The 22984-nt window shown below is 52.7% G+C and overlaps 2 protein-coding genes across 2 annotated transcripts; both read right to left on the minus strand.

The window, feature by feature from the left end:
- Nucleotides 1-4227: 4227 nt before the first annotated feature.
- LOC136993702 (tripartite motif-containing protein 16-like) lies at nt 4228-8111 on the minus strand. The gene is made up of 5 exons (XM_067308630.1): nt 8103-8111; nt 7660-7893; nt 6343-6505; nt 5530-5592; nt 4228-4766 (listed from the first exon to the last, which is right to left on the minus strand). The coding sequence occupies exons 1-5, from the start codon at nt 8109-8111 to the stop codon at nt 4228-4230; spliced, it is 1008 nt and encodes a 335-aa protein (XP_067164731.1).
- A 2987-nt stretch (nt 8112-11098) lies between these two features.
- On the minus strand, nt 11099-22740 carry KCTD2 (potassium channel tetramerization domain containing 2). The gene is made up of 6 exons (XM_067308299.1): nt 22453-22740; nt 20175-20283; nt 19432-19523; nt 18328-18423; nt 15226-15351; nt 11099-14616 (listed from the first exon to the last, which is right to left on the minus strand). The coding sequence occupies exons 1-6, from the start codon at nt 22738-22740 to the stop codon at nt 14587-14589; spliced, it is 741 nt and encodes a 246-aa protein (XP_067164400.1). The 3' UTR covers nt 11099-14586.
- Between the last annotated feature and the right edge of the window lie 244 nt (nt 22741-22984).

Consider the following 22984-nt stretch of genomic DNA (forward strand, 5'->3'; position numbering starts at 1 on the left):
GACGGCTCCTCTCTCCGCCTAAGCCAGCCTGCTGGGCAAGGGAGCGGGGCTACCACGCGTCCCGCAGCCCGGGACCGGCCCTACGGAGCAGGGCCAGCGGCGGCCCCGCACGCAGCCCCGTCGGCGCTGCCCGAGCCTTTCGCAGCTGCTCCTTCGGGCTCCTCGCCCCGCATTTCTCCCAGCGCCTCCCTTCCGTCTCGCTGCGGGATCCTGGCAGCGAATTACTTGAGCAACGACCGCCTTCCCCTTTTATATTTCACAAGACTGCGAACGCGGCCAGGTACATAACCGGACCACACCTCCTCCGAGCTATGAATTGGCCTTACCCGGCTCCCGCCCTGATTTTCCCTTTCGCCTGCTTTCATCATATGGAGTCCCCTTGCTGGTGATTGCTAAGGTCACCAAGTCCTCGTAGCGAGAGGACAAGGAAAACCGTGCGAATGCCAAGAAAAATAGAAATGTATAAAGCCTGCAGCTGAGCTCGTCGCGAACCTTTTAGGAAAACTGCTCCTCCATACAGTTTAAAGTGCTAATGGCGAAAAGCCGCTTTTAAAGCCGTTGATCACTTAGGATCTAGTGATCTCGGTTATGCTTTTTGCTTTACCTCTGGTTAGAGCTAGAGCCTCTTCTGATTTCTTTGAGCCCAGCTGTGTGAAACGCGTGGCCAAGGCATCCCCGGCCTCTCCACGTGAACGAACACACATAAAGAAAAAAAGATCTGCTTTGGCAGCTGGATGAGCTCAAGCACAGTGGCCCTAAGGTCGCTACTCTGCGCAGTGCAATATTTATTTAGCACCTAAATAGCGCTTTTCCCCTAAAACAATAGCCGCGACTGAGTTTGGTGCGCAGCTTGGAAAACGGGTAAGAGCTTGAGCTTGCTCCGTATTTCAAATCGGCCACGGTGGCATACTCACGGAGTTAGTCTCGTACCTCAGGCCGAGCCCCGAATCGGGAGAGCGAAGGCTAGAGAGCGTGTGCGTGAGTGTGTGTGTGTGCGTGCGCGGTGCCGCCAGCTCGTCCCCGGGCCGCGCAGCACGGCCGGCTCATTGCCCCCGCTTAGATACCTCTGCTCCAGCAGCGACCCGAAGCGTCGATGAAGTCTTTTGCAATATTAACCGAGGCATCGCTTCTGCAAACAGGGCTCCCGCGCCCGGCGGCTCGCAGCCAGGAGAAGGCGGCGGGGGGCTGTGGGAAGGGGCTCTCACATGCAAAGCACGGCGGCGGTGCTCGGCCCGCTCCCCTCCTTTGTCCGCTCTTGCCGGGCACAGATAATGCGGCTGATTCAAGCGCTTGTCTCGCTGGTGCGAATTAGTTGTCTCCCAGCCTCAAACCTCTCCCCGGCAACGGCAGGCCTGAAAAAAGAGGCAGAAGCGCAGCTCCTCGCCGGTCCTGTGCAACGCTCGCTTTTGTGCAGCGCGAGCCCTGGCTCCCGCGGCCTTTCCCGGAGCCCTTTCCCCCGGCTCGCCTCCGGCGCCCGCCCGCGGCTGCGGGACGCCTCTGCCCCTCGGCCGGCCCGTCGCCACCCGCCCCCGCAAAGGTAAAGGGAGCGAGTTCGGTGCGGCGCTGGCTCACCCGCGACGGTGGCAGCAGCTCTGCAAAACCTCGTTTTAACCCTTCCCAGGGCGACCGGCCAGCAGGGCCGCTGCAAAGGCGCCGGGCCGGCAGGCGCGTCGGTGCTGCTGCGGGCTTGCTGCGCCCGGCCGACCTTCTCCTAGCGGCGAGCCGCGAGCCGGGACCACCGCGAGCCGGGATCACCGCGAGCAGCCCCGCCGAGGCCGACGCTAGCGAGTGCCGGGATGCAGCTTGACGTGCACCCGCACGGGACAAGGGGGCGCGTGCCCGGGTCTCAGCCCGGCTGCCCGGCCGCTCTCTGCCGTCGCTGCCTGCGGGTTATGTCGTGCTCAAGCCTTCGTGTTGGTCATCCTTCTTCCGGCGACCCCGAGGACGGGGGGATTCAAGCCCTGCTGGAGCCCCTCAGCCGCACCGCAGTGTCCCCAGCCTCTCACACCGCCACGCTCCCCGGCCCCTCCGTGCCTCAGTTTCCCTCGGCTGGGCCGGCGGCTGGCGAGGGCACGCGGCCGGGCCGCCGGCTGCTCCCCCCGCGGGTGGACAGTCCTTTACGCCGAGAAATGCCAGGGCTTGGGCCGCTCACGCCGCTCGCCTCCCAGGACGGGGCTTTTTTAGCTGCTGATGGCCGCGTCGCTGCGGCCACCGGCGGCTCGGCAGGGGCTCAGCGCCCACGGCCGCGGCGCAGAGGTGTTCGGGCCGGACCGGGCAGGAAGGTGTTGCCACCCGAAACGCCCCGGGGCCGCGCTGACGCCGCGGCGGGGGTGGAAACGGAGTGGCGGGGAGGGGGGGGCGGAAAAAGAGCAAAAATAAGAAAAGGAGGAAGGCGCTCCAGGACCGGAAGGCGCCGCGGCGGAGCAGCGGGAGGGGAGCGGGGGGGCCCGGTCGCCGTTCGGGGCCCGGCGCCCCACGGTGTCCCCTCGGCCCCCGGGGCGGCGAGCTGGCTTTTTGGGGTCACTCAGTGGCTGTTGCGGGTAGCGCAGCCAAGCGCTGCCGCGGGCGAAAGCTTTTCGGAGTGACCCTTTAAGCACCTTTCCCTCCCGGCCGGCTTTGCAGCCCTCTCCGGGGCAGGTCGCGCTATCCCCCGCGGCTCCCCGAGGTCGCAGCCAGCGGGAGCAGGGACTCAGGGTCCGGTGGCCCCGGCTGCTGCGTCCAGCTGCCCTCGAGGGACGCGGGGACACCTGGGCCCGGCGGCGGGACCCTGGGCTGCGTGGCCGGACCCGGCGCGTGGTGGCTCCGCAGAAGCCTCGGCGGCAGTTTTGGGGCAGTCGGGGCGCGGGGAAGCCCAAGCGCGAACGCCTCGGAGCTTGCCAACGGCTTGTGCAAAAGACTGACTCCAATCCAGCGATCTGGATTAGCAAAGACTTGTCCGACGGACCGAATCTCGCAGAGGAAGCGTCTCTCTTTTTCTGGCGGGGGAGCTGAGCAGCGCGGCAGCGGCGGGGTTGTCCCCGATCAGGGCTGCAGCAGGGAGCTGCTCCCGCGCCCGGCCTCGGCCCCACGGCCGCAGCCCGCTCTGGCCAAGCCGGCCCTGCAGAAACCGAGCTCTCCCAGCTCCTAAAAGCCGATTCCTGAACCAAGCGGCCTGAGACCGGGGCAAGGGCAGGGTCTAAACCATCTAAACAACCAGCTCGGCCTCGGGGCTGGGACGACGGGGCTGCCCCAAAGCGCCACTTTATCCCGAGAGCTTCCTAAGTGCTTCCCATAGCATCACTCACCTCTCCTCCCCCTGCAAGGGGTGCCAGGATCCTGTACACACTAATTGGTCTTAATTAGCCTGAGCAGCCTCATCTGGGGCTTCCTCCCACGCACCCTCCACCCGCCTTGCTCCCGAGCTGCATTTAAGCTCAGGTCCTTGGCCTGGTCCCTGCTTTAGGCTGCCCTGTCTCAGCACTGTCCCTGCTCTCCTGGATGGACCTTGGATCTGCCTTGTTACTTTGCTCTCGTTAATCACCAGTAACGTGGGTGATTAGTGCTATCAGGTGAGGAAATCCCATTCTTGGTACTTATTGGACCCAGCTTAGTGCCCATTAGGCTGTATGGGGAATGATGCTGCTTGGCAAGGAGATGGGAAATGTGGCTTAGGGAGGCAGCTGGCACTGGCTCGTGCCGACAGCCTCCACTGGGTTGGAGGAATCTGGCAAGACATGGCTTGTCCCCGCTCTTACCCCGAGAGCGAACCTCTGTGGGGAGTGTGCGGGGCGGCGGGTGCCGCTGGAGGGGTTGCACGTGGCAAGGCCCCTCTCCCCCGGCTGCTGCCCTCCTCCCCGACCTGCCGCCTTGCCCTGTGCCGCTCTGCGAGTTTGTGCCCCAGCGTCGCCTCCTGGGAGTGGTGACGGGACAGCGCGGAGACATCCGCTGTGCCAGCGATCCCAAGGGCTTTGCTGGGACCCGACTGAGGTTACTGGGGGCCTGGGGAAGCTGCCGGTGCGTTTGCAAAGGGAATTCCCTGCTTTTGCAAAGGGGAGGAGGAAGGCGTTCCCTGAAAACTGGGTCTTCCAAGGAGATGGGGTTGCCCTAAACCACGAGCTGCACGATGGCTGCAGCCAGGCACCAAGCTGCGCTCCACAGGACCGGCCAGACACCGTGCCAGCCCCCAGGAATCGCACCCCTGGCAGATGGGAGCTTTAATAGCATCTGAAAAGGTGGTGGAAAAAGCCTCTATTTGAGGTGTCGCTTCAAGGTGATGGAGCCGCCGCTGCTCACCATGAAGGCCGGGTAGAGGGGCTCCGTGAAGGTGGCCAGGAAGCGGTAGATGAGGTTGGGGGTGTTGGTGATGCCGTAGAAAGTCAAGGAGCCGGCGGCGTAGTCCAGGAAGACACCGATGGTGCGGTAGTAGCCGCCCTCCAGGGCGGTCCGGACGTTGTCGTGCCAGGCGGAGAGCTGCAGCGAGTCCCACTCGAGGCACCACGAGGCGCTGTTCCTGCCCAGGAGGTAGAAGACGTGCCTCTCGCCCGCCCGGCGCCAGCAGCTGTACGTGGCGCCCAGGCAGAGCCACGAGTCGGACACCTCGGCCTCCCAGTAGTGGCGGCCCTCGCACAGGCTCCGCGAGCACGCCACTTGGGGCCAGCAGCCGAAGCCCGGGCGGGAGGCGGCGAAGGCGTCCAGCAGGATGCACACGTTGAGCGCCGACCGCGTCTCCTGCAGCAGCAGCAGCTCCTTGCTGGCCGAGCTCGCGTCCCAGCTGAGCTCGCAGTAATCTGCCTCGCAAGAGGGGCGAAAGGTGTGTGTGGGGGGGTCCCGCTTAGGCCCTGCGGAGACCCTATCCTGCTCATGGGATATATAGTATATAATAATGCATATAATTTTCCCACCACCCAGTCTGATCTATCTGCTCAGCTGCCCAGCTGGCATTGCCCTTGGCTTTTCTGGATGGGAAAGAAGTCACACCGAGTGTTGCCCCGTGGCTGGCTGTTGCAATAGGTGTAAATCCCACCAGCTGCAGGGTGGCTGTTGACAAGCAGCCCCGGCATTTTGGGGGGCATTGCACTCGTTTCAGGAAACCTACTTGCCCTGGGTGCCCGATGGCATGGCACAGCCCTCCCACCATGTTTCTCTTGGAGTCAGGTTTGATATAGCTTGGGACCAGCAGCTCCTTCCCTGGCTGTAGCTGTAATGCCAGGAAGATTTGAACCTTTAAAGCAAATTGCTTTTTGTCTCTCCTCTTGTTAATAACTTCTCATTAAGGCACGGCACCCTGTTTGGGGCAGGCAGAGAAAGGCTCGTGTGGCAGTAAAGGCATGCAGGCAAAATTCATGGAGTCTGGTTTTAGGGAGCTGGCAGGCTTCTGGGCTCCAAGTTTCTAGCCAAGAGAAGAGGCTTTGGCCACATTGCTTGGCAGCTGCCCTGGCTGGGTCCTGCTCAGCCTCTTGTCCAAGGATGGTTACTCCAAGGAAGGTGAAGGCAGTGCTCAGGAGCCACAACAGGGCAGGGAAGGGCTGATAATGTAGTGCCAGCACCTACATTTTAGGAGGCTTTTCCTGTCCACATCTGGAGGGACAACTTCATTGTTCAGCATTGTGATTCCTGGAAAAGAAGAGATGAGAGCTGTTCATCCTGCTAGGAAATGCAGGTCAATGCAGGCTTAGGGCCACTGGGGGGGAGAGAGCAGGGGGACAGCAAATCTGGCCACCAAGTGCTTGTTTTACAAGCATAAATTCGGTGTTGAGGCCCTGATATGAGCAAAATCCTTCTGCTTGGCAAATCTAGGCATCCCATTCTCCTTACTTTTCATATGTTTCTCTGCATTTGAATTAGTAAGATGGGGAAAATGAAGGTGGACATTGGGAGATGGAGATACTGCTGCAACAAATGAGCATCTTTGCAATGTTGCAAAAATATTCCCAAGATATTCATGTAAAGTTCCCCAAGATTCACGGAGGTCAGTCTGCAGGGCTTGGCAGCCTTGCAAAGAGCAGCTCTAAGCATGTGTCACCTGCAGGGAATTAATCTGCTCAATATGGGGGGGGACAGGACAGCTCAGGAGATGGTGAGGCTAGTGAGACGCTGGAGTTGTGATGGGCCATGGGCAGCACTGAAAGATGACGGCCTTGCTGCAGGCACCAGAGATGACATCTCCAAGGAGCAAGAAAGCTAATGCAACCAAGTGACAACCTGGGAATAGGGTTGACTTTGGGACTGTTCTAGCTTTCTTCATTTTTAGCCACTACCATTTGAATTCATCAAGATCATCAGTGCGTGTTTTTTCCTGCTGTTGCCATAGATGTATTGCTCAGGCAAAATCTAAAGCTAGCTCATCGGGTGGAAGGTGCTCACCTTTCCCAAGGATTTTCTTGACAAAGCAGAGACCAACTGTTGCCAGCTGAGCTTTCAGCTCACCGAGAATCTGCTTGAGGCCCATGAAACTTGAGGACTCCTCACACTTGGGACTGAGGATAGGCTTGCGGCAGACTCCCATCTCCTTAACTTTGGGGAGTTCCTAGGAGTGACAGAGGCTTTTGCTAGGAAACGTTGCCTTAGGGTCGGATGTTGGTGCCTTTGCTCACCTCTGTTACACCACGACCTGATGGCAATTGCTTGGGGATTGCAAGCTCTTTGGGGTTTGGAGAAACCAGCTTGTTTCTCCAGCCCTGGAAGGGATAGGGTGTGCGCGGGTTATTTGTTCAGATAAAAGTTGGATTAAACCTTCAGCCACTGCCTGAGAGCCAGATCTAGGTGGAAGGACACGGCTCCTTAGCTAAGGTCTCTGTTTCCCAAACAAGTTAGTAAGCTGGACTGGAAATACCTACAGGCTTTCTTCTGCAAATAGATCTGGCCTGATGACTTTGCACAGAGTGCAGGTGAGTGGGTAGGTGACTAACTGACCTTCATCTTTACGTGGAGTGCCCAGGGCAGAGCATGTGCCATGCAAGATGCATTTGGAGCTGTGCTTGGATCTCTGTGCTGCTGGGTGTCACCCGCTGTGATGGTGAGGAGAGGAGGGACGCAGCAGGGGCTTCCCCTCCTTTTCGCCAGAGCCCCAGTCTGAGAAGTCGGACTCGGATGGATTCATGGGCAGGCATAAACCCTTCCGCATCTTTTATGGCAATTCAGTTTTCCTCTTTGTCCGCGGACATGAGCGGGCAGGTCAGAAAAACAAATGAATTGCTGTGCTCCAGGCAAAACTGGCACCGTGCGGGAAAGCCGAGCCACTGGCTCGGTGTGACTAATGAGAGTTTTGTGGTATTGCTGCTGTTTGAGGCGAGCTGCAGCCCCTGGCCGTGACGCTGCTCAGTCCTGGCAGGAGAAGGAGCCCTTCCTTCAGAGAAGGGATGCAGGAGCACCCCTTTTGTGCCCTTTCCAATGCAGAAAAGGCAGAAAAAGGGATTTAAAGTCCTTCTGCCTAGGCTTAGATGTGTGTGCTACTTGCTGACTTTGCCCTGTGGCTACTGGGAAATCTCAGCAATGCTTTCTCTCACTTGCCTTCCTCCTAGGCACCTGGCAAAGCCACGTGGAGGTCTATTAACTCCCGTCAGCTCCTGGGGGATGCAGGGACCCAGTCCCACCATGGGCAGGCACCAGGTGTCTGGAAGTGGCTGTGTGACACCAGTGTGTGCTGCCATCCCTCTCCCACCTCAGGGCGCAGGCCCTCACCCGCCAGAGCTGCTCGTCACTGTTGTCCTCGAGGAGGCGCGTCAGCCAGGCGTCCTGCTCCCGGAGGTGCTCGAGCTTCTCCTGCCTCTCCTGGATGGAGTCGCCCAGCTGGAGCAGGGCTGCATGCTCCTCTTGGTCGAGGAAGCCCAGCAGGTTCCCGTGGAGCTGCCTGAGCTCCTGCAGGATCTCAGCGAAGCCCCGGTTCACCTCCTCTCGCGCCCGCTCTATCACTTTCTGGGGGAAGGAGATACGTGCTGTGGGCACCAAACCTCCAATTGCAATGGTCTTACTCAACTGCTTTCTCCCAAAATGGGTCCTTCCGGCTAATCCTGGATGATTTGCTATTAATCACAGGAGGGGATGGAGCCTTGGGTGTCTGTAATGTGATGGCAAAGTCAGCACAGCTGCTGGCAGAGCATTGGCTCTGTCTTGTGGGGGGGCACCAAACCCATGTCCATTTAGCAGATTCTCCATGTGACTCAGGAGGCATTATTTTAAAAATGCTCTTAAATGGCCCCTTGAGAGCAAGTCTGGCTCTGGGGAGGTGGAATTTTGTGCAGTGCAGAAGCAGGGGCCTTACCGTGAGGTGGATCACCCTCGCTTTGTGCTTGAGGCTGTCAGAGGCCACCATCAAGATCTGGTTCTCCAAGTTGGCTTGTACTTGCTTGATCTCTGCCTAGAAAAGAAGACCCGTGCTGTGGTTTAGTTGCAGAGACCCGTGGAGGGGCTATGGGTGCATGGGGTGACCGGGGCGCAGCATCAGCTGTGTAGCGAAGGAGCCACCTCCTGCGGAGCTGCTGATGGAGCCTCCAGCCGCATTCCTGCCCAGGCTGGATCCTGCTCACCCTCTGCTTGGATCGCTCCTCCGGGCAGGTCCTGGGCTTCCTCATCCCGTATTCCTGCACCTTGCTGTCGCAGCCCTGCAGCTCGAGGTCCTCAGAGCACAGCATGGCTTCCCAGTCTTCGAGGAGCTCCTGCAACCAGCGGTTCCTGAAGGCTGTGTCTGTGTGCTGGGGCTGGATGCAGTCCCTGCGCAGACGCCCCATGCACCGCGGGCAGGATCGGGGCGACCTCTCCTGCTGGGAGCAGCATAGGTAACGGGGCAGGTCCGTGGTCCCCGCCGAGGGGACCTTCGCCCTGCGCTGGAGCTCCTCCTGCGTGAATGGGAGGCTGATGCTCTTGCAGAGCCGAGGCCGGGAGCTGACGCCTTCCTGGCCCCGTGGGCCACCTGGGCACCTACCTGACCTGTGGGGCTGCCCATGGCAGCAAGCACTGCCGGGGGGGGGAGGGGGCGCACGGGGGAGGCTCTCAGGGCAGCACACCCACCTGGCTCTGCACCGCAGCGGCCAGGGCTGGCAGGCGACATCACAGCGGTGCCGGTTGTGATGCTGCGGGACCCCACGGCTGCAGGGAGACGGCCCCGCGCGCCCCAGCCTGGGTGCCCCAACAGAATCCTTGCAGCCCTCAGCTTTGCCCAAAAGCCTTCTGCTGTGCCCTGTTTGCTGCAAGCCAGCTCCCTTTTCCCTTCTCCTTTTGCCCCAGACCTAAACCAGCCTGTAATTTGGGAACCACAAGAGCTGAGCTTTGTGGTCTGGCCTCTGGAAACAGCAGGATCTCCTATTAAAAGATGGAATATTGGGTTAATTTTTATTCTTAGTAAGGTAACACATGCAGTGCTGCCGCCCATCCAGCACAGCCTCTCACTCTTGGTAACGCCAGGATAGCTCTGGTGTCTTCTGCAGCTGGAAGTAAAGAAATGATTTTAAAACAAGAAGCTGAGCGGGTTGCACAGCTTTGGATGGGAAGGCAGGCAGCGGTGCAAAGGCCTGGCTGCTCCAGCTCGTGGTTTCCACAGAAACCGCCGGGCAACGGTTGTGTCTCCTGCACGGTGATGCAGCATTGCATTAAGTGTCATGAGAAACAGCCTGGCTCACGGCCTGGAGCTGGCAAAGTGTCCAGTACGAGGGCCCTTCCAGGCTATTTGCTTGTACAGGACAGTGCTAAAGCAGGAGAGCAGGGAGGTTATGGCTGCAGGCCCCCAAAGGCCTGCTGTGGTTTGGATTGCTGCGGACAAGTCCTACCTTGTGAACATGGATGCCCTTCTCTGCCCAAGTGCTGCTGGCTTGGTGAGCGTGGCTCTGCTCTGGGCGGCATTTCAGGGTGAGTTTGGCAGTCACTACCTGCAGGCAGGTCTTGCACGGAGAGCGGTCTGTGAGGTTTTAAGGTGCTTTCTTCACTCTACCTGGGCTGCATGGTGATTTGGATCTGCTGTAGTTTCTGCCTCCCCATGTCTGTGGATGTCCCTCGTGTGGCCCTGCTGGGAGTGTCTCATCTTTCCACTGCTCCAGGGTAACCCCCCGGTGTAGGGCTGCGCTGACCCATTGCCTGCTTTGTGGCTCCTTCTGTCACTGTGGTACGCAGGGCTTGGTGGGCACATGCCTGCCGGACAGCCATCAGCGTGGCTGCTGGAGGCAGCAGCCAGGTGTAGTCAAAATCAAGACTAGATTAATTCAGGATTTCCCCTTCTTCACTCGTTAGCTCTCTGCTCCTCCCCATTTTGAGCCTGAATTGCCAATGTTATCCAACTCTGAGTGCCACCAAAGCTTGAATATCTGTTTTGCCTCTTTCTTCCCTGCTGCTTGTCCATCTGTTGGTAGCTCTGTGTTTCAAGCACTTCTGGGTTGCGATGCTCTGTAAACAGGAAAGAAACTAAATCCCAGCTAATCCACCAGTCTTTTAAAGATGCAAATAGGGGGAAGGCGGCAGTATTCTGGGCAGAAGTAATAGAACAATGTTTAAAATACTCTCCAAGGTTTCTGAGCTAACTCTATGCCCAGGGCACTTTCTCCCCACAGACAGTTGCAGGCTGGGAACGCAGGGGAAACTTTACATAAGATGATACACTGCATTTAGTTTTCTCATGTTCTGTTTTTATCTTGGCAATAGCAAGAACATTGTATCTTTGGCCTTGTGTGGGAACCTGGGGGGCTGTTTGCGAGTTCCTGCAGACATTTGTGGTACAGAGGAAGGGGCAGAGCTGTCAAACTGGTGTCAAAGCTCCTTTCTTCTCCTTCCCTGCGTGCTGGGCTGCAGTCAAGTAGGGATTTAACAAACAAAAGTTGCCTAAAATCCTTTTCCTTTCTCAGCTACTTGCATTTAACGCTTGTATTAACTTTCTGTTTGTTTGTGGTGCTCATTAGAAATGAGGACTGGTAAAAATGTATGCAGTCTAGACTTTCTTGTATCATTGAAAATCAGGAGAACACTTCAGGCACAAGAAGGACTTCAGAATCTAATGATGTTCTCCCCCTTGCAAGTCTGTTAAATGCCTTGGAGTCAGAAGTAGGTACCTAATTTCTAAGTTTCCTTCCCCATAACAGAGCATTTGTGAGGTAAGGTGGCAAATGGATGCAAAGAAAGCAGCAGGCTGCAGACTTGGTTCAAACTTCAAACCTATTTCAGAGTCTTTATTGAAAAAAATTAATCACAGCATCTCAACTGTTATTCAAACACATTTAATAAACAAAGAGAAACAGTAGCAAAGGGCACTGACACGTGACAAACTGTACAAAACCTCCGGGTTTGCAGGCAAACCTGAGGGGAGGAGCCCACGGCCCAGCTGCAGGTCTGGGGAGCTGCTCCGTCCCGTCGCCCTGCAGCTCACCATGCCCCCCTTTGCCTCAGCCCACTCAGTCACCCCTGAGAAGATCGATTTTTTTAAAAATGTGCAGAAACAAAGACACTTTAAGAAGTTATTTCCAGTCTTGCTGTAATGGAACAATTTAGGCCGCTGGGAAACAAAGTCATACTCTCCATTCCCAGGGCTAATGCTTTAAAGTGAACCTTTCCAAGAGATGCAAGTGCCCTTAGATATCCAGCAGATCTCCTACCCCTGCTCATCCACCCTACTTGCCAAAACATGCTACCTTCTTTAGAGTGAATGGGACAAATTTTAACTTAGTTCAGTTTTAGTTTGATAGAGTTGTGACTGAGTGAAAGGCAATGGAAGGAAAAGCTCTGTCTTGAGCACAGAAGAGATGCAACCGGTGCATAATGCTGAGATCAGTCCATGGTCTCAGGGTAAAGGTGACCTAGCGCAGTCAGGAAAGAGGAGAAATCCTCCACTGGGAATGTACCTGCTCTGGATTACTTCATGCCTGGTCCTAAATAACACGCAAGAACTTGAGAGCATCCAGTAACTATCAGATCAGTTTTTTTAACATGTAACTTGTTCTGTTGAATTTAAAGATGAGGTGATTGAACCCAAGGAGACTTAAATCCCTTGGCATGTCCCTACTGCAGAGAGCAGTGTGGAGGGGAAAAACAAGATGTAACTTCAATAGCCTTTCTTGTGCATGTGAGTTTAAGAATAGCTGTTCCACTCAACTGGTAATGGTAATTGTTAGGCCCTCTGTGGCTCAGGGGAGAGGGATGGTACTGATCTTGCGTTAGGCGTTCCTCCAGTGGGCTTCACCGTGCATGGGATTTTTGGTGATACAGAAAGACAATGAGGTATCACTCTTATCTGCTTGAGCTGTACTGAACTGACTGTCTCCCTTTACGCGACCACTAGTGTTGCTATGAGCTCTGCGGTTTGAGCAGCAAGGTGCTTGGCTGGCACTGATGTGACAAACACAGCTCAACCTGTTCCTGTTGCCTTTAGGTTGATATTTCCTGACCAGTTCCCAGAAACTCCCTTCTCTGAGGAAGGGAGAGAGGAGAGATGAATGTGAATGTGTTAAGAGGGCTTTTAGACTGCTAACTTGCATACATGCACTTATTTGTCAGCTGTGAGCACAGACGGACAATGACTGAGGCTACAAGATACTGACAGAGGAGAGATCTATACACATCACAGTGTTATTTAGGCCCAGCCAAGGCGTACGGTCTAATCACACCAATACCATCTCACCACATTATAAACAGGAAAGATGGAGGGAAGAAGGAGAGCTGGGGTCTTCAGTGGGATGGCAAGCCAGCTGCACTTCAACAGCCTGTGACTGACACAATGTGAATTCAAAGACGTTTGGCACAGTCTGTTACCAGGACTGAACTAGCACAGATAATTGACCACCCTTTCTGAAGAATGAGGCAAAGCCTCCACTGGAGGAGGTATGTTGGCAAGCAGCATGGGAAAGGACAGGCAGGAATACGTACAGAAGGACCGAAAAGAGGCAGAGAGAGCGTAGCAGTGTCACTCGGTGCCTTTGCTGCACATCTTGTTTGCTGGACTGGTTGTCGGACCTTTGATAACGTTCTGCTACCCTGTGGCCCTGTTGGCAAAGAAGTGATGAGATGGGAAGCCTGCCTATTTCTATCTCAAAACTTTAAGGAGACCACAGGCAGCTGAATTCCTCCAGAGGAGCCAAACTCCTCAGTCCAGGTGAGGAATTTTCTGATACTTTATTAAGACACAACTGCTCTGAACCTGTCAATGTCTGTGAATTCCAGCATCTCTGAAGCTTTGTGTTTAATGTCAGTTTGGGATTCAAAAGACCCAGGTGCCAGGACACTTGGGCTACAAAGAACAAAGCCAGGATGAAAGGGGAGAAACATGCAGCAAATTCCTAAGAAATTCCATTCACCAGACTAGGAGGGACATGCCCCTGGTTAGGGATGGCACAGTTTAACAGAGGGGACCAGTGACTGCAGTTTGGTTAAGATAAGAATTCAAGAGAGGCACAAATGAACATTTTGCACATCCATCCAAGGCATTCCAAAAAAAGGAAAGAAAAGTCACAGACGTTGACACGTCACTTTGGACAAGAAACATTACAACAGTTTGGCAACTTTTCACCAATACCCCCCTCCCCCAACTCTGTGAAGCCCCTCTACTTTGAGGTGAACTCTTAATGGTGGGGACATGAGGGGGCTGCAGATAAATCACTGCATGTAAATGGGGGATCTCCTCCGCAAAGAATCATATGGGCTAAAACAAACCTACCTGCTTGCTACAGTAGAAAAGAAATCCTGCCTGAAGTCCTCCCTTGGTGAGGAGAAAGGAGACAGAGCCCACGCTGCTGGAGACAAACAAGGCAAAGCTGAACTTGGCAGCAACAAGTCCCTAACCTTGTGACTTTGCACCAGGCTAAGATAAGATATGGCCGTGGCAAGATATCGGAGGGGAAGAAGATGTCGCCACTCTTCAATCGAGAAGTATAAAGGACAGGACTACTACTCTATAGCCATTCTGGATGAACACAGGTCTCTTTGTTTACGCATGAGAGGAGATGGGCTTTGGAAAATGCCAGGAGCCCATATGTAATAGTGTTAACAGCAAGACCCATGTTAGATGTACACACAACTCCCCTCCCTTGGTTAGTATCTAAATTCAGCTCTTAGGAATCGGACAAGGAACAAATACAAAGCAAGAATGGGAAAAGTTTGTGTGTTTTCTACAAGTGGTTGTTTTGTTCCTCCTTTTAAAGCCCTGTTCTTCTGATTTGTGGGGGTTGGCTGATCAGGAGGGGGAGCATTGCAAGGTCTTTGCACCTTTCTGGTGGTAGACTTGGGTGCAAGAAATGGCACAGCTCCACTACAGATGATATTCCCACCTACACCAGCCTGTGGAAGGTGGGACTGATTACAAGGGCCTGTGGACCTGAGCAACCTTCGCAAAGGCTCCGACTGGGAATCCGGCCCAGCCATTGTTGGAAAAAATTCAATACAGCGCTGGCCAAGAAAATGAAACAAATACTTAGGGAAAGGACTATCCAACTGGAAAAGTCTTTTCCTTCCTTGGTTTCCGGTGTAAGAGGGAAGCCTTTGGTTACAACCAGAATTATTTGCCATTGGCAGGACAGGCTCGGCTTTGCTTTGCGTTAGCTTGGTTACTGTACAAGGGCAAGGTTGAACTGCGGAGAGATGCTCTGCCCAGCTAGATTGCCCTTTTGACATCTGGGAGTTTTAACAGAGTGGATGCTTGAATTACATCCGGGATCCTCGCTCTTGAAGAATCTGAAAAAGAGAGTCATTATAAATAATTTGGACAAGTTTAGATGCAAAAGTTCATGTATAGAGTCCTTGTTTTTTTCTTTTTTTTTTTTGTAGAGGAAGGAAAAATAGACTAATGAGAGGAGAGTTAGTTGCTGGCTTTTATGCTACCATAATGAATGACAGGTTGATTAAAGCTGATAAAGTCCCTTCTCTAGAAATCCTGCTTAGTGGCTTGCAAGGAGTTAAGAATGCCCTCTTTTGTTGCCATCCTGGGGAAAGAGCTGACTGAAGGAAGAGTGTTGGGTTCTCCCTGCAGCATCCATCAGTTAGTGTGACCAAATTCAAGGGCCTTTGCTATACTGTCCTTCGTCTACCTTTTTCCTCTTTGTCTTAATTTGAAGTGTACACAGAGCCCTTCCTTCTGGTAGCTTTGTCCTACAGTAAAATAGGAAATCTAAGAGGAGAAAGTCATGAAAAAGTAGGAAATAGGAAAGCTGGTACAGAGAACTGTTACTGCAAACTATGGCTCTGCTAGCATAGGAATGGTGGGTTTGGTGTTTTTATTTGTTTTTATTTGGTTTTTTTTTGCATAGGTGAATTGAAGTCAATACACCTGAGCAGGTTTCTTACCTTTGCCTTCTCGCTGGGCTCTATGACAATGCCGTTGGTAGAGTTGTTGAGCTCCCTGGACACAACGCAGAGGAATTCTGCCTGGTCTTCATTTCCATAGTTATAGGAAGATCCAATGCTGATCAGCTGCGACAGGAGGTAGCCAAGGTAAGGAGGATTCTATCAAGAAATCTCGACTTTTGCTTTATTCTTATAATTGCTTTGTGAGGTACGATTGTCTGGTGAGACCTGTTCTGATCTGAAGCGTCAGTAGGCCAAATCTCTCCTGGGTATTCTCCTGTTTTACAGGCTTTCCTGTGTGTGTTCGTGAGGCAGAGACCAGACAAGCTCCAGAGCCCTCTAGTGGCACCAGCAGCCCCAGGAAGAAATCCCAGCCTGAAAATGTAATGCTGAATGCAAAGCATTTTCCATGCCCCATGAGGGCAGAAAAAGGGAAAACGCACCAGGTTTTGCAATATATAATATACAGCTAATTTACATAAGGACCAGGCAACATAGCCTCTGTGGATTAGGAACTTCTTGGTTCAGACTATATGCCTATGTTGAATTCAGCTCTGAACTCGCCTTCTGACTTTGCATAAAAACTGGAGAGACAACTCCTTACTGCAGACAGATGTTAGATTAACTATGGGACATGTGGCAAACTGGCACCATCTTTTATATAGATGCTGTCAAGATGAAGTTTGATATCTGTATAAATGGTATTATATTACATTACTGTTGTGATGAGGAGTCTGGACTAGACCCAAGAAATCCCATCTGTCCCATATTTATCGTTATTACATTAAAAGGATGTCCTGGAGGGCAGAGCTAATTTGTCATTTACAACTCAGTCCTGCTTTCCAAATAGCAAATCTAAGTAATCTGAAGAAAGCCCTGTGAACCTTACCAACTGCGTATATTTAGGGAACTTTAATATGCAGTGTGTACCCCAATTTCCATGTCCTAAGGGCTTTTAAAGGAGACACCTTTGTATTTATATATGACAGATATGTCTCAGACTGTCTACATTCTTCCTAGACAGATGATTATCTGTATGGTCACACTGCAGCTGCAGGAAGACTGGGGGCTGTCACACTGACTTCTAGTACTGTTAATAGTTTTTGATGTTTGTGCTGAGGGCAAAAGACAAACTCAAGATAGGAACAACTCCCCCCCCCCCCCCCGACTGCCTGAGACATTTCAACGCTACACTTTACGCCACAATTTACTGAATGTATACAAAATATCTTTTGATGAAAATAGTAGCTTTCCAGCCTATTAGAGTGAAATGTAGGTATACAGGAGAATGGATTTCCTTTTGAGAGAACAAATTTCTATTCTATCCTTAACTTATGCAGGACTCGATGCTACAAGGCAGAGAATCTGAAAGGCTCCATATTCCTCTGAAGACCCATGCCTGACAGAGGTAATGAGGCTGCAACAGCTTTTGCCACTTCTGGCTTTCCTACGGGTTTCTGAACCACTGTCTTTTAAATTTTGTGATGTGATTGGATCCAGAGAGCTTGCTAAAGGAATATTCATGCTGTTCAATCACTGGTGTCCAGGCTAAGATTTAGCAATAGGCTTTTTGTCCCTGTTATATGGTATGTTAGCATGTTTCCTAACATATCTCAGCATGCAAAGTCATTTGACTTTTGGGAAGGGGCAGAAGTCATGCTGAGCTGTGCATTTGGGGAAAGGCCTTGACAACAGGCTGCAGCTAAAGTATGCCTCCTTGCAGTGCCCACTTCAGTGTGGGACACATCTCCTTGCTGCAGCATAGTACCATTGCTGTTTTCCTCTCTATGATCCAGCTTGGACCATCGCAGAGCTGGAGAGGCTGTACTGCTGAGTGAGGTTTAGCCCTGGTTAGACTTGGTGCCTTTGGGGGTGTTTGAGCTGAATGGAAGTCCCAGGGGAGGACAAGAACAGGATCCCGATAGCAGGAGCATGCTGGAGTGGGATGTGTAGGAAATTCTCCTGGTGCCTGCTGCGTACCAGAGGAAGGAGGCTGGCAGGGACCTCAAAGACTGAATGGCAGAGGGAGGGAAAAGGAAGGGAGCGTACAACATTTGCTTATAACTAGTATCTTGACCCTACAGTTAGTTATAGATTTGAAAAGCCAGACTAGGGAAGAGGTGAGGGGGCAGATTCCTGGGTAGAGCACTGCCTTACAGCTCTTTGCTTTTGGCTGGAGGGTATATGTGCTGGTGTCAAAGACAGCACCTGTTAAGTAAACTTTTGGAAAGCAAAACTGCATGTTGGTAAACAGCATTTCCATAAAGCAGCTAGCAGCTCTTGGTCATATGAAAGTTTCCCTAGCTGGCTCAGGGGACAAGGCTGTTCTGCTCTCTCTCCACTATGCAATAGGAGTTTTCAGGCATTACAGAACAGAGCTGTAGTTGAACAAGTGACAAGTGAAGAATCTGTGCTGTTGCTAATCCTATGAATCATTTGGTGTCAGCACATTTCCCACAGAATCCACTTGTACTGAAGCTGGACTCACCGGGAAGACAGCAGAGCTGTAATCCATGGAGCCTATTCCGCAGTTTCTTAATATAGCACAAACACACAAGCCAGCTGGTTTCCAGTTCTCTGTCCTCCTAAATAAGAGGACTGTATTCCAGAAACCAAATCTGGAACTAATGCCATATGCAACTTCACTGACACCTAGCCTTGAAACTGGCAGCATTACAAAGGCATCTGCAGGAAGGGTATTTCTCACGTCACTCAACACCTCTTTAGTAGACGCAGCAGTCATGCCTTTGAGCTCTGAAAAGTCATGTTGTGTTTCTTCATGGCTCCCTTAATTGCCCTGGATAGAACTGTTGCACTTGGGTCTGGGCATGTGATGAAATGTGGGAGAAGGGCAGAACTACTGAGATTTGACAAGAATACAAGAAGTCCCAAGAGAAAATGAAATATCTCTTGAAGGGGTTTGAGCGACTTCTGTGTTTCCCTGCCAGTTTTTCCACATAAATGGACTGCTGCTCAATTCAGACTGCTTACTCAGAAAAGAGCAGTGTGAAGTACAATGAAACAGCAATCTCAGCTTATTTCATATGCTGCTTCCAAAGGGATTCTGCTGTTGGTCAGAGACACGCTCTTTGGTAACAGTACCTGTTCAAATTTCCACCCATCGGACATAGTGGACACCATCTGTGTGAGCTCTTCCTCTTGGCACTGCAGGACTCTGTACACATGCTTCACGGGTCCCTACAGCATGGAGAAGAAAAACAATCAGGAATTTAATGACTGTTGTACTAGTATCAAGATAGGAAATCAATTAGCCTCTCATGGGGTCTTCTGTTCTATTTTGTCATTATTTGAGAAATCTGAATGCTGCAGAATTTGAAGTTTCATTCCTTCCAACCATCCAACTGATTCTAAAACAAGTACATGAGGTGGGTACACATCATCTTCTAGAGACTTAAGTGCCACTGAAACCAAAACCCCTTTGGCTTTCAAAGCTATTTACTGTTTTTTGAAAATGTTTCTCTTCCAAAATTCAATCTACTGTGCTTTTGTTAATATCTGCTTAGCAGTAATTGCACAAAGATATCAAGTGAAGAGAATGGTCTGGAGAAGGATGAGTTATGTCTAATCATAATAGGAAAACTGAACAGAACATCTGCAGATTGCTTGGGTAGACCTTATTTTTTCAGTTATTTCTTTACATTTCTTTACTATAGATTTGGCTCTAAGGAGAGAGTTGCCCAAGGATATGGGACATGCCATAACAAGGCAAATCTTACACAGCAGGAACTCCCAGAGTTTATGAATGTTCCTGCCACTCCAGCACCTGTTCACTTCCTTGTCAACCACAAAGCAAATGAAAAGCCCTGAGAGGAAACTCTGTTCTCTGAGTAGGAGCGACCCACCCATGATATCTCACATCAGTCAGATTGTTGAACTATTCTTTACCTCCCAAAGCAGCATGCTTTTCTTAAAGGGTCCAGGGAGCAAAGATGAGTAATTTAAATTTAACTGTTCATTGCTTTTCCCTTCAGTACGGAAAAGACGACTCAATGGCCTGTGCTTATAAAACCACAGTGGATAGTCTTTCTTGGCTGTGCCTTGGATTCACTTAGTACTGATTCCCATTGTTTAAAACTAAACTGAAGAACTGCTACAAGAAGTAAATGCCTCCTACAGCAATACATGTCCTTCTACTATACTGCTGAAAATGAATGACTTCATAACTGAAATTTTTATGTGCATTACTTGAGAGGTTCTGTTCTCGTTATCCCGTATCCGCTCCTTCACCAGCCGCACAAGAGATGCGATATTGTAAAACTCTGCTTCTTCCAGTACCCCTAAGAAAGGAACCAAAAACAGAGACAGAAATTCTGTTAGTATACAATGTAGAATGAAGATGATTTTGCTACAGGGATACACCTGCTACTGACTCCAAATCTAGCCCACATGTGAGACAGTCCCTGGATCCTGAATAAACTGCACCACTGATCTCACCCACCCAGACTGAAAGAAAATGATCTGTCTCATCTAGCTGTCAGTTCCTTTTGTGACCTCTGGGATACTTCAGAAAGATTATTCCCCTTTCCATGGGATTATCCAAAACTTTGTGGTACAATCTCTACATTGTTCCCTCAGCCCCATTAAGGGGGAAGTCACCAAAGCCTCTTGCTAAAGAGGACTGCAGTCTGCAGCGGGGAGAAGAAATATTGTTCTAGCAGATCTTTTGCTAAGCGGAACAGCGATGGCTTGTGTTACAAGCTGGAGGCCTCTGCTTCCAGGACTGTACAGAATCTAATGATTTAGTCCCCATTAGCGAGCGTCCTTCTGGGAAACTAACAATAAACAACATTCCTCGCAAATGTAGCTTACTCACTGTTGCATACTGCCAGATCAGGAACCCCATGAACTCGGACGAGTTTCTGATAAGGGCTGTCAGAGGCCTCTATTAAACAGCACTTGCAGCTCTTCCTCTGTATTTTTTTCCTTACCTTCTTCTGCAAGCTCCTTGTTTATGATAAGTTTCCCATGTCGGAGGTAGTTCAGTATCGGACCAAAATATGTGGGATCTCTATCGATGAGATACGCCCCTGTCTCATCCTGGTTAAACAGTACCAAAAAAAAAAAAAAAAAGTTGAAAATGATAAACTGAACAGTTTCTCTGTGAGAACCTGAATTACTTCTGCCTATAAGGCAAAAAAAGGGTGCACTAGTGACACCATGCTTAAACCAATCTTTCTTTTTATGTGAACTAAACTGCAAATGTTGCAGCTCACTAATGCTGGCAGATGCCTCAAATTAAGCCCTTCTAGAAACAGTTTAGATATATTTAGAGAAAAGCAGGACTTAGCAGTTTTTCCTCACTGCAGTAATAAAAAACAAAAGCCAGCAATCTTGTCCTGTCTGTATTTGTTTTCCAAACTAGTTCAATTAGGAGACTCTCTGAGGAAATTAAGAAAAACTTAAAAATAAAATCTTACTGCAAAAGGTAGAAAAGCTTACATCTCCTTAGGACAGCATTTGGATTTCCAGTCCAGGCTAACAGCCTCTGACAGTTAAAGCAGCTCTTTAGTTTTCTGCTACCGAAAATGCCCATTGCAACACACAGGCCATCGCTCTGAAGCATCTCTGACAGGCTGGCGTACAACAAATATTGTCATCAAATCATCAACAACTCACAACCAAAAGCATCTCTCGAATCAGCTTTGAAGTGCTGACAAACACTGTATGGAAGTCTTTCACATCACTTCCTTATATTATTTTTAAAGCAATGTATGTCCTGCCAAAGCAGTCTGTTTAAAACAATAAAAACCTGTAGGATCTTCTGAAATGTCATCTCCTCTACTCACTAACTGATGTGGGGAATGTTACTTTGATCACAAGCAGGATTTAACTTCTGATTAAACTCTTATCTGAGTGGGAAGAGACCTAAACAATTTTCAGTTTAGCCTATCTACAAACGATTTACAAGACCATGTACAGTGGATCCTATAGAAAGCCTGTGATTACATGCGTAACTATGTGTTTGCAAAATGCTGATGATAAATTGCAGCGACTCCAAAACTATCAGGCAAAGTAAAGAACATGCACTGCTCTCTTTCATGAGAGAGCAAAAGAGAATATAAAGAAAACATAAGGATGAGCTGTCACTTGGCTGGAAGGGACAGCTATTTCTCATCCCCAGGGTGAGAAATCATTACGATTCCCGCTTCTAGGAAAGTTTCTTTCTAATTCACTTTCTGCTATAAGTAATCGCTGTGGGAAGGTGTTGGTTTGCTTCTAGAGGAAAGTCATGCCAGAGAGGGAGGCGGAGGACAAAATTGGTGTCTGCAACACTGGGGTGTTACAGCTACAGTGGGAAGATATGGAGATGATGAAAGTGTCTAACTCCCATTCTCGGGGATGCTGCCAGAGCTGTGGCCACGTGATGGCATGCGAAGGATGAGGAGATGGTATGTGTCAGAGCAACCTGTGTCCCTGTCCCGGGGGGGGGGGGGGGGGGGGGAGCGAGACCCGCTCTGGGTGGAAGCAGTGCAGTCCCCCATCCTGCCCATGCAGGGGGTCAGGGGCACTGGCCCTGGGGACAGCGGGAATTGGAGCTGCTGCAGGGACCAGTCTACCCACACTGCGGGGTCAGGGGCTGCCATGGGGGCCATCCTGGCCATGCAGTGTGGTCAGGGGGTGCTGGCCCGGGAACTAGGGCCACCATTCCGACCACGCAATGGAGTCAGGGGATGCTGTGGGGGCCATCCCAGCCACGCAGCGGGGTCAGGGGATGCTGGCTCCAGGGATGCCGGGAACTAGGGCCGCCATCCCAGCCACGCAGCGGGGTCAGGGGATGCTGGCTCCAGAGATGCCGGGAACTAGGGCCACCATCCCAGCCACGCAGTGGGAGCACGGGATGCTGTGGGGGCCATCCCAGCATGCAGGGGGATCAGGGGATGCTGGCCCCAGGGACCCTGGGAACCGGGGCCACCATCCTGGTCATGCAATGGGGGCAGGGGATGCTGTAGGGGCCATCCCAGCATGCAGGGGGATAGGGGGATGCTGGCCCCAAGCACACCGGGCCCGGGGCTGCCGCCCAGCCATGCAGTGGGGTCGGGCAGTGCTGGCCCGGGGACACCGGGCCCCGGGGCGACCCTCCGGGCCCCGCAGCGAGCCGCGGTGCTGCCGCCGGGGGCTGCGCCGGCGCCGGGAGGGGCGGACGCCGCGCGGGCCCGAGGCCAGGCGGGCTCGGGACGGGGGGCCGGAGCCCCGGCGCGGCCTCACCTTGTCGGAGCCGAGCTCGGGCCCGTCCTGGCAGCAGAGGCGGCACAGGAAGGACTTGGGCTCGCGGCACAGCGTCTGCCGGGTGCTCACGAAGTACGTGCCGCCCACGTTGAGGCGCACCCACTTGGAGGCAGCGGGCGGCCGGGCCGCGCCGGGCGACGACAGCCCCCCACCGGAGCCGGCCGCGGCGGCCGAGCGGGGGCTGGGCGGCCCCGGGCCCCCCCCCGGCCCCGGGCTGGGCGTGCGGCCCTGCGGCGGCCCGTCCGCCGCCGCCGCCAGCTCCGCCATGGTGGCCCCGGCGGCCTCGCTCAGCGGCGCGGGCAGCGCCCCCGGGCCGCCATCACCGCCCTGGGCCCAGCACCGCCCCCGCCCCGCCCCGCCCCGCGGCGCTTCCGGCGCGGCGAGCGCTTCCGGGGCAGCGGCGGCGGCGGGGCGGGGCCGCCGCCCCCGCCCTGAGACCCCCGGCAGCGGTGACAGCGCGGCCGGCGGAGGGGAGAGCGGGAAGCCGGAAGCCTCCGGGGAACGGGGCTGC

The sequence above is a fragment of the Apteryx mantelli genome, chromosome 19 (assembly GCF_036417845.1).
Source record: "Apteryx mantelli isolate bAptMan1 chromosome 19, bAptMan1.hap1, whole genome shotgun sequence".
NCBI lineage: Eukaryota > Metazoa > Chordata > Aves > Apterygiformes > Apterygidae > Apteryx > Apteryx mantelli.

Coding starts and splice junctions, on each gene's coding strand:
- LOC136993702 (XM_067308630.1), bottom strand. Junction 6,506..7,659: donor GTGACGAGCAGCTCTGGCGG/GTGAGGGCCTGC, acceptor TGTCACTCCTAG/GAACTCCCCAAAGTTAAGGA. Junction 4,767..5,529: donor CAGGAAAAGCCTCCTAAAAT/GTAGGTGCTGGC, acceptor CTTGCGAGGCAG/ATTACTGCGAGCTCAGCTGG.
- KCTD2 (XM_067308299.1), bottom strand. CDS start 22,740: ATGGCGGAGCTGGCGGCGGCGGCGGACGGGCCGCCGCAGGGCCGCACG. Junction 20,284..22,452: donor CCGAGCTCGGCTCCGACAAG/GTGAGGCCGCGC, acceptor CTGTTTAACCAG/GATGAGACAGGGGCGTATCT. Junction 18,424..19,431: donor ACGAGAACAGAACCTCTCAA/GTAATGCACATA, acceptor TCCATGCTGTAG/GGACCCGTGAAGCATGTGTA.